Genomic DNA, 10,544 nt, shown 5'->3' with positions numbered 1-10,544 from the left:
GTTTGCACAGTGTCCAGGCCTTCTCTATTTCTCACTCTTCCCCCCACCCAATGAATAGGCAGGACTGTGCAAGAGGTTGGGAGGGAACACAAGCAGGCAGGTGGCTAACCAAAGAGATATCACATGCCATGTAATGTCATGCCTCAGAAATGAGAAGGGAGAGGAGGGGGTTAGGGAGGTTAGCCATCTTTTGCTTGGGAACCGGCGAGGCATCAGTCTACCCATGGGAGGTGGCAAGTGGGTACCTTTGTGTCAGTTGTTTTGTTTCCTTTCTCTTCCACTTGTCTTCCACTTATTAAACAATGTTTTTGTCTCAACCCACAAGTTTTCTTGCTTTTACTCTTCCTTTCCTCTTCCCTTGTCTGCTGCAGGGGGAAGTGAGTGAGTGGCTGTGTGGTGCTTAGTCACCTACTGGGGTTTAGGCCACAACATGTTCACAAGATCCTATGGCAAGGAGTTCTTTAGCTTAATGATGAAAGTTAGCTTAAAGGTAAATAAACTTACAGAAGGGAAGGACCTCATATAGGATTGAATATATGAGACTACCTCCGGTTTAAGAAGTATCTGAACTAATTCTTGGAGACTGAAAGGGTGAAGGAGAGAACAGGGAGAAGCTAACACATGTACTTTCCCTCTTCTCTACCCTCATCCCATACAGTTTACCTTTGGCCACTTGTGTGGGGGGGAGTAGGCTGTATGGAGCTCTGGTCTGACCATATGGTCATTCTTACATTCTCTTTTAGATTCTGGCAAGGGGGATTACTGGAAAGATCTATTTGCTTAATATATTTTTAAATTACTCTAGTAATAGTTGGGCAAACTGAGCAATTGAAATTCTCAACTTAATGTTCTAATAAATGTCAGTGTAGTGGTTGCATTTGAAAATATGTAGCAGGTCTGTTGTGTCTGATCCACTCCAAGTCAGCCTCACAGACATGTAAGAGGAAGAGGAGTTACAAGACCTGCTGCAAATTTGTTCCAGAGAGTGAAGGAATAAAAGGTGAAGTAGCCCGCTTAGAGGGCTAGAAAACTGACTCTGTAAAGGAGTCAGCATACAAGAATATTTTTTATAAAAATTAGCAAGATAAATGGTTTCACAAGGAAAAGTGCTCTTGCTCTCTAGTTCAGTAGGTCACAGTTTCACTGATGTGTAAGTGTTCTCTCTTCCAGTACTGTGACATTGCCAATATGCTAACACTTCTTCTGTTGCTTCCTACTGTTCCTGTACTAGAATTCAAGCCAGATTGGCTTCAGTGCCTGCAGATGTTTCTACACAAATGCTTACAGACATTAGTAAATACCTGCTTCATGGTTAGAAGGGGATTCCTATAGAAATAGTGGGAACCAAACATTGCTAGGGCTCCCATAAAAGTGGATTACATGTCAGTGTTCTTTGTATTGTATTTAATCTTAATGAGTTGAAAGTTTAGAGAGATAAGGAAAAGAGGGACAAAAATAACAGCAGAAAGGCTGTGGGACTAACCATAAGATGACTTCATATCATCCAAGTTCCATGCTTATAGGCACTATAGAAAGCTATTTTCAAATGTACTGGTCTTTTGAGATTTGAGCTTTGGATAATTTCTTCAGTAGGTAGTAGGGATAAACTCACAGTGTATGTAACCTTTCCTCCAGTACAACTAGGGTTTCCCTGTCCCTCCTGCCTGCCTGTTTTCACAGTTCATCAAGTTAATGCATCTTTCAGGCTGCAGCCTCTGTCAAATCTGCCTGAAGCTGACTGAGAAATTCAAAGCTAGTGGGATCACAGAAGGGACTACTATGAGTGTGCATATGCAGATACAGAACATCTATAAACCTTTTTTTTAGACAGCTAGAAATTTTGATTGATACATCTTGTTTGTTTGTTTTAACACTGTTACTGTGATCTTTAGAGCTGAGTACACTACAGTTTTAGAGCACCTATCAAGCAAGTGTCAGAATTAAACCTAAATTTCTGGTATAGTTGTTCAGAATATTGTTAGTAGGCTGCAGCCAAAATAAACCTTTTGTAAGGTAAGTGATCTTAATGTTCTTGAGGGTTGTGAACATGGCACATCCTGCTTTACACTGAGGAATCCAACGCCCAGGAATATGGGACTTAGGCAAATCTACTTAGGGTGTGTTGTATTAGTATGGTAAAGTGTTTAATTTTGCCGTGAATTGAGATTCTGACTTTCGGTCTGGTTTTTTGTTTTTGTTTCTTTTTTTTCTTCTACAGGACAGTTTGCAGAAAATGAAACAAATGAGGTCAATTTTAGAGAGATCCCATCCCATGTCCTATCCAAAGTATGCATGTATTTCACCTACAAGGTCCGCTATACTAACAGCTCTACGGAGATTCCTGAATTCCCAATTGCACCTGAAATTGCACTGGAACTTCTGATGGCTGCAAACTTCTTAGATTGTTAAATAAAATAAATTATAATAAAAAATGTAAAACTTTTTTCAGTATTTAATACATGTAGTTCAGTTAGTAACTTTTTTCAGATAGCATGTTGCGTGTGTGCTGTTGAGAACTGTAAAGTTCACTGCAGAGGCAATTGCCTTCAGTCCTTTTGCATATAGCAATCATTCAGTTGAAGTTTGTTTTGCTGCTTACACAAATAAGGACCTTTTCACAAACTGAGACAAATAAACAAATATGCCAATTAGTAGATGGCTATGCCTTATCCTTTAGGTGTGGTAGAACTTTCTTTTAATAAAATGACTATAGAAGATACTGGAGTTTAGTCTAATGCTCTCTGAAAGGTAATTCTAGTTAAATACGAGTAGGTGTTTAGGGTTTCTAACTTTCTCTTATTGTTAAGGTTTCTAAACATCTGAACTTAATCTCCTTTGTAAGATAGCTGTCCTTTAGCATAGTTATACTAACTAGATTAGAAGTGCCCTCCCTAAGGTTTGTGTACTGACAGCGATATTCCATTTAGGTTGAAAGTGGAGTGTGTAGGAGAATGCTTAAGGCTTTTAATTTAAATCATAGTATAGACATACGTAAAGGTGTATTTGACACATTTTTCTTTTATAACGTAAATTTTTCCCATTAGTAATTACACATATTCAAGTCGTCTGTACAGTAAGACTGTGATCCTACTGGCAGTGGCTTTTAAGGGGAAGAATAACTGTTGCAATCTGTTTATATTATCTCTTGTATAACATATAAGGTTATTCTTAATGTACTGTCACTTGAGCTGATACGGATTTTATATGGCTTCAGTTATGTTTTATTTCCATTGTTGTGATTGGTTATGTAAAGTCTGTATTTAATCTTTAGAGTAGTAGTCATTTAAATTTTGTAACATAGCAACTGAAAAGATAGCAGTTATCCTATCTTTTACCTCTTCCTCGACCTCTCCCTTGCATCCACAGAAAAAAGACCCTGAAATGTGGAGGTCTTTTATATTTGAAGGAAAGGACATTAAGCAGATGTTTAAGGAGCTGTTTTATAAATTTCATAGGTATTTCCAATGTTTTTACAAATATTTTAGGGGAAAAGGATTGGCAAGCCACTGACATAATACTAGAGTGGAACATATCATCTCTTGGTAGTTCCTGCTGGTAGTTGCCTATACTACCCGTTCTTTGTTCAAAACAAGTTTCCATAAAGGAAAAAAAAAAAAAGAATGGAGAGAAGAAGTTGCTTTTTGTTCAGCTGTAGCCTGAAGAACCCTTCTGCCAAAATAATCTGTAAATGAGAATAAATCTAATGCATCGTAAAAAATGATGCAGTGCAATGTAGTTAGTATTTCCATCAGCTGCCACTGCTTCAGCTTTGTTTTGACCAAGAAGTGGTTGTGGTCTTTCATGGAAAAATCCCACCAACAGATGGTGGGACCTTTTTACTGATGTATTCACTCATGGTGAATTTAGAGGGCTGAAACTCTGCTCTAAACCTGTTTGCCAACGTAAATACAACTTTGAAGACACTTTTTTCTGGACAAAAACTAGTAACTTACATACGCTATGCAGTCTGCCCATGGAGGAGTTCAGTTCTGACAAATGAAATTTTACCCTGGGCTTGAACGATGCTTGATAGACCAGCTGACATTTGTCAATGTGTTGCTAGATTAGCTGACATTTATTCACATTGCATACTTTGGCACAATTCATTGTGTTTAATGTGGGGATGTTTATGACTAGATTGGTTTTGCACGATAAAGCTGAAGTGCATCGCAAGGCGATTGTCTAAAATCCTATGTTTAAGCACTCTGGTCAGTGCTGTTAGTAACTCATTTTCAAGAGCACTAAAAAGGATAAACACAAACCAGAGATCCCTGTTATGCTGCTTTTGTTAGAGCCACTAGGAATACCCTAAAAGGTCAAGGAATACCGACATGGATATTTTAGTCCTAACTACATTTCAGTCTGAGGGAGTCTTAAGTTCTTTAGCCATTTTTAATAGTCTTGAGGTTAATGACGTAAAGGTCAAAATTATTTAGTTCAAAATTGAACTAAAAAGGATGTATTTTTTTTTCTTTTTAAGCATTCCAACACAATCTCCTGTTACAATATATTGCATTTTATGATTCCATACTTCAGCAGTAAGGTAAAATACCTGGTTTAGTCCTGAATAATAATTTCATTGTTTTTCCTTCAGCTTAATGTATCATACAGTAGCTTTGAACACTCAGGAAATGCAGTAGTGTCCTGGAGCGCACTATTTGCAAAACCATCGGCTGTTAAAACTAACCTGCAGATTTCTAAGGGGGAGGGGGGCAGAGGGAATTAGTGCAATTTCCATGATAGTGACATGGGTATGCTATTATCAGACAATTGGAAACTTACCACGCTTAACCCCTGAGTTCTAAATAAATTTCAAAATTGAAAATTTTTAAACCTGTGTTTCTGTTGATTTATGACTTCTCAGAGCAAGTAGTATCATATGTAGTATCATAGTTTTCACAGTTATGTGGTGAGCAAATTGATAGTATAGTCACTATTTTGGTAGAAGGTGGTAAAACTGCATGTATGAAATGAAAGTTTTTTTCATGGTTCTGAAGAGTTTCATAGATTTAAAGTGTTCAGATATCTTTGTGCTCCTCTGAATTACCAGTATGGGCAATTCTCAGGAGCAACCAAGTACTAAAAAAGGATGGTATTCCTGAACACCCTTAAAGAGGATTATTTCAAAGACTTTAGATGTCCCATAAGACTCCATTTTAATTAGTAACCCAGTCCTGCATCTGATGGTTCAAATCTTAAACTGAACAACTGATTTAGCAATGAAAACTTGCAGGTTCTTTACTAACTGTAAGCAATGAGAAAAGTCCTGCTGGGTTATGGTTTTCCATTGTTTGAGTATAAGCTGCTGAAGGAGTCTCAGATGGTTTCCAGCATGTAATAGTGTGCATCTGGAACGATCAGAACTCTGCTCCACAAGATACGAAAGTCCTTTTTGGTTTTGAAGTTGAAGAAAGGAAGATTCACCGTCAAGATTCACCACACCATTATATTCAACAGCTGCGGTGAACAGCATGTCTAAAAGGAATTTCTTAACAGTAAAATTGGTTGCTTTGTTTGCATTTTATCACTGCATATTGTATTTCACAGGCATAAGTTCCAACAGTGGCTGTTTGTTTTTATCACCCTGTCTTGTTTTCTCTCTTCCCATTGAAAGAGGTTTCCCAACGCTTGCCTAAATCTGTTGGTTTATGTGATAAAGTGGACAAGGAAATCAATGGGGCAGGAAAGTTAACTTTTCAGTCTGTGTTTTGTGTCCCTAGTTTTATTTATTTTAAGTCTCAAATGTTGCAGTATAATTTAAGAGAGTAACAGCTACTGCAGAGTCAACAAAAGCACCATGGTAGTGTGTAGGTACTAGTGAGAAATAGCAGTTTTCCTAGCTGAAAACTTAAGAGTGGAGGCTGTGCTGTAAACTTAATTTCAACAATCGAATAAGAGATAAATAGCAGGAACACATTATTTTAAGATTGAGTGGATCTGGAAATTAAATTATGCTGGTGTTTAAAGACAGACGAAAGCTTTGCAATTAGCAGAAAAGGCATTAGGTAGTTTTTCCCATGGAAAAAAGTTCAACTCTGAAGGATTTTTTTGACAAATAATAAACTGGATTGGAATTTTCTTTCTTTTTAAATGTAACTTATTAGGTGGCAATTTTATGGGAGGATACCAATGTTGTGAACTTGATGTGTTGCCCAATGACTGGAAGAGCTAGAAAAGAGCACATAGTAGATTCTGTGATTATTATCAGTCACCTATGAAGCTTGTTTGTCTCTGTGCTGAGAACAGCACAGAAAAAAAGAACGGTGAGTTTTTATCAGTTCAAGTTTTAACAAGTGTAATGAACTAAAGCTTCGAGTATGTTACACCTAAAATGTAGGTTGTGGTGCAATCTCTCTTCTATGGGAGAAAGGTCACTGAGAGAAAAAAAAGGAAAAAAAAGATAACTTCTCCCTGTCATTGCCATGTTACTGTTTTACGTTTACAGAAGACAGGATTTTCCTCCCACACTACACGGGAGGAAAATGAGATTCAAGATTGTGATTGCGCTTTGACAAATGGAGTACTTAAACGTTTTATCCACTTAAGTGCTCAGACAGTTTTCATTATGTTAATAATGTAATGTTTTGTAGCCTGACTTTTTGAAGGTAGAATTTGAAAATTAAGTTAAAATTGCCTCTGAAAGATGTACTACATTTTAGATCAGTGAAGGTAACAACTTGAGAGATTTTAGATAAATTAAATCTTGTAGAGTGCTAAAGTCACTGATTTTCAGGATAGTTTTCTTTCCTCAACCAGAAGATACTTTAAAGTTAAAAACAAATACTGTTAATTCCTTTAATGTTAATTCAAATTTAAAATTGCCTTTTCAGGTGAGAATTCATAGCTAAAGCTTTTCTTCCCATGAGAAAAATAATACTGGTATCCTGTTTGCACTTAATAATAGAAAACCTTTATCTCCACAATCACCATTACACAAAACCATAAGTAATACATAATTCATGTCTTGTGTTGCTATAAATTCCTGTTACTCTATCTAGTAAAACAATGGGATACTTGTTATGCAGGTTAATTCACTCTTACATAAATAGTTCTCAGTTTTGGTTGGTATCACCAAGCCTGAAAAATATCTAGAATCTAAATGCATTTGGCACAAAGGATTTAATTTCCTCGTTTTATACAGGGGAAAACTTCCCACATTACCATACTAAATTGACATACAGTGTTTTCCAGAAGTGATGCTCCATTTGAGTCAAAATTATTTATAGCAAACTACTTGAAACATGTAAATGACGTATCAATGTTGCACTGACATTTAAGCTGCTTTCAGATTTGTCATAGAGCACTTAATGAAAAATATTTTACTTCTAATAAACAAGTATGACTTAACAGGAGAACTCTCTGAAAATATTTAGCTGAAATAGTCAAGTAACTGCTCATCCACTGTGTTTTCATAACATAGCTTCGTTTTGTGGTAGTCATATCCCATATGAAGTCTAGTCTTTCCTGAGGGACATTAAATAAACAAACACAAACCAACAGGCTGGACCAGTGTCATCTTGGTGTACAGGCCTGAAAAATGAAATTCTGCAAGGTTTGTAAGCAGCGTGCAGGGTCTGGCAGTGGGGGTAATGCAGTCTGACGTGTGCATTTGGAGGATTTACTTCTCATCCCTCGGGAGCTGTGATAGTTTATTGCACAGCTGTAAGTTACCCGAGAAGCCTCTTCTCCAGCAATTTTATCTTGCTTCTAGACTAGCAAGACCAAAGAGCTACTGAATTTCAAAAATTCCTTATCAGTACCTTCTTCACTGGTTATGAAGTCAGAGTGTACTCCTAATAACAAAATCAATTAGGTATTCATATACCTCTTGGGCTTACCTAAGAAGCCTTCAGTTCACAGGTTGAAAAAAAATACTAATTTATTATAATATTTCAATATTAAAGATATTTATTATCACTGAGCAGAGTCTGAACCCTTGTATTTAACAGACACAGTAATCAACCTGCTTGCATGGGCTATGGAAATGGATGCTTTTGATGTGGAAGAACTTTTAATAATTACATAGCCTTGCACTTTTTAATGTATTCATCTATTTAACTGATTATAGGTCCTACACAATCCTAATTTTTTTATAGCTTTTATCTTTATAGGTATTTATCTTTACAGCATTTGTAAGAGTTAGAGGATTGCTGGTGCCAAAAAACATGGCTTGACAATTACTACAAATTGATAATTATAGCATATTACTAAAACAGGCAATTCCATTCCTTTCCCTGGCCCCACATCCTTCTCCTTCCCCTGCAGTAATTATAACAACTGTGTGTCCACAGAATAGGAAAGATTCTTTTCCTGATCTGATGGAAAATTATTTTGGTAGTTGAGTTTTGCTGTGGATAAGCTGAAAGCCACAGATCATGCAGTGACTGTAAAACTGTCAAATCCCATACAAGAGAAGAAATGGAAGCATATGACAGCCAAGGACAGGATGACCCTCTTCTGCAGATGTTGCACTTGCAGCAGATCAGGAATAAGGTGAAACCTTTCCCTTAGCCCCCATTAATCCCTTTGAAGTGATAATGTGCCTGTTGCTATCCAGAACTAAGTAAGATAAAACTGGAACCAGCCATTGATGAAAAAGCTACATTTATCGCTAAGGAATAAAACAACAATAAAATCTCAACAGGTCAAAGACATCTTGCAAATTTAGGGTATTTTTAATTTTTAGCTATGTGTGCATGTTCTTTTGTATTCTCGATATAATCTTGTCTTGGTTTGATTCTGTATCTTTTACTAGTGTGGTGCAGACAGGTTTCCTGCAGGTGCATCAAGTTGGTGTTTATCAGAAGATCTCTGTTCCACAGACATTCTAAACTCGGTGCCCTTCCTGAAACTGGCAGGCAGGAATGGAAGGAGAAGTTGGCACAATTCCTCTGAGAGGTATGTCATCCTCCACGCTCGTGAGATGCGGGCTCCTGGCACTGCAGATTATGGTTGCTATGCCACTGGCGTAACTAGGGGAGGTTAATATGACGTACAGTTGACTTCTGTGTGAGAAGAAGATAAGATGGAAAGCTAAAGAAGTACAATGGACACAGACAAAGAAATCAAGCCCCCATGTTGTTATAGTGGCAGAAACTGCAAAGAAGCAGGCAGAAAGCAATGATAGCTCAGTATGTAAAAGAATGATACAGGGGGGAAAAAAAAGGAAAACGGAGGAAAAAAATGTTTTGTAATGTTTGAAAACATTTTGGATAACAGAGGGAATAGAATATAAAATTATAGAGAACCTAACCAAGAAATATATTTGACCTTTGTGAAACTGGATTAGGTACATTAGAAAATTAATAAATGTAGTTTGAACATTAGTTGCATTTTTCTTGTAAATGTAAGGTAATGCAAACTCTGAAGAAAAATGGATTTTTAGATAAAATTCATTAATATTTACAGAAATAATATCAGTAGGAGGTACAATTTTCATTATTTGCTCTATATGTTTTTGATATGTGAGTCATAATCATTTATTTGATCAGTGCAAGATAGCTTCTGAAATAATTAACATAACAGATTAAATTCCTCTTACGCCTAAAGTTTTGAATATTTGGGACCTAGGACTCTGATTCTTGAAGTCTCTGGCAAAACCTAGGTTGACTGATGCAGGATCAGGCTGCATTAGCCAAATACTAAAGCTTTCTTTTTTAAAAACCAAATAGCTATTGGTTGGATCTCTCTACACCTGCAAGAGATAAGGAAGGATTAACTGCAGAAGTGTTTTCTTCTACATTTTGCACAGGTAAAGGTCAATGCTGATAAGAACAGCAAATTACAATATAACCAACTCCTTGTGAAATCTACCCACTGGGCTTTTGGGCCTTTCATTGCTGAGATTACTGAATAACTTAGAACAAAGAATATTATAAGCAGTCACAAAATCAAGAATGGAACTCTGTTTAAGGAAGAAAATACTGATATTCATATAAATCCTTTTTAGGAGTCTGATAATAGTGTTTGTTTTCTTATTGTGCTTGAGGGATTGAATCCCTATAGCATTATGCACTGTACAAAAACACTTATTAAAAAGCACTCTCTGCAAAACAGGTTACTGAGACATGGGGGAAAGGAAAAAAACCAATTAAATACAGGGATAATTCTCCAGCTGCCCCTGTTCCATCATGGTGAGGAGCTAAAAATGTTGCACATATATATTAGGCAATTGCATGATACTTTAAAAAAACAAAGATGTGACAACAGTGATAAGAGATACCTTTGGTAGTCCCCAACTTAAGAGTGAATTTAGGGATTGGGGGGGGGTTCTGGTCATGAGTTTCAGTGGCAGAGTAACGCTTTAGTTTCTTACATAGCCAGTTAAGTTAGAGTGGGTAGTAATTCATTTGTGCTTTATTATATACATGAAGGGCAAACTGCCCCTTGCTTTTCATGCGTGCTATCCTCAGGAATGGGATTTGCAGCACAGATTAAGTTATCTCAGTAAACAATATTTTAGTCCACAATGTGGTAGGTGCCTTGTTATTAACATTACAAAGCTCTGTGTGATAGGAAAAAAGACTTCTCGAACATAAGGATAG

The 10,544-nt window shown here is 36.8% G+C and overlaps 1 protein-coding gene across 1 annotated transcript; it reads left to right on the top strand.

Moving 5' to 3' along the window:
• The first annotated feature begins 430 nt into the window (after positions 1-430).
• ELOC (elongin C) lies at positions 431-3,814 on the top strand. The gene is made up of 2 exons (XM_010165480.2): positions 431-490; positions 2,224-3,814. The coding sequence occupies exons 1-2, from the start codon at positions 431-433 to the stop codon at positions 2,407-2,409; spliced, it is 246 nt and encodes an 81-aa protein (XP_010163782.2). The 3' UTR covers positions 2,410-3,814.
• The last annotated feature ends 6,730 nt before the right edge of the window (positions 3,815-10,544 follow it).

The sequence above is a fragment of the Antrostomus carolinensis genome, unplaced genomic scaffold (assembly GCF_000700745.2).
Source record: "Antrostomus carolinensis isolate BGI_N321 unplaced genomic scaffold, ASM70074v2 Scaffold22893, whole genome shotgun sequence".
In the NCBI taxonomy this organism is placed as follows: Eukaryota; Metazoa; Chordata; class Aves; order Caprimulgiformes; family Caprimulgidae; genus Antrostomus; species Antrostomus carolinensis.
The sequence above is the reverse complement of the archived record's forward strand: the minus strand, read 5'-3'. Positions and strand labels throughout refer to the sequence as shown.

Coding starts and splice junctions, on each gene's coding strand:
- ELOC (XM_010165480.2), top strand. CDS start 431: ATGTTCACAAGATCCTATGGCAAGGAGTTCTTTAGCTTAATGATGAAA. Junction 491..2,223: donor TGATGAAAGTTAGCTTAAAG/GTAAATAAACTT, acceptor TCTACAGGACAG/TTTGCAGAAAATGAAACAAA.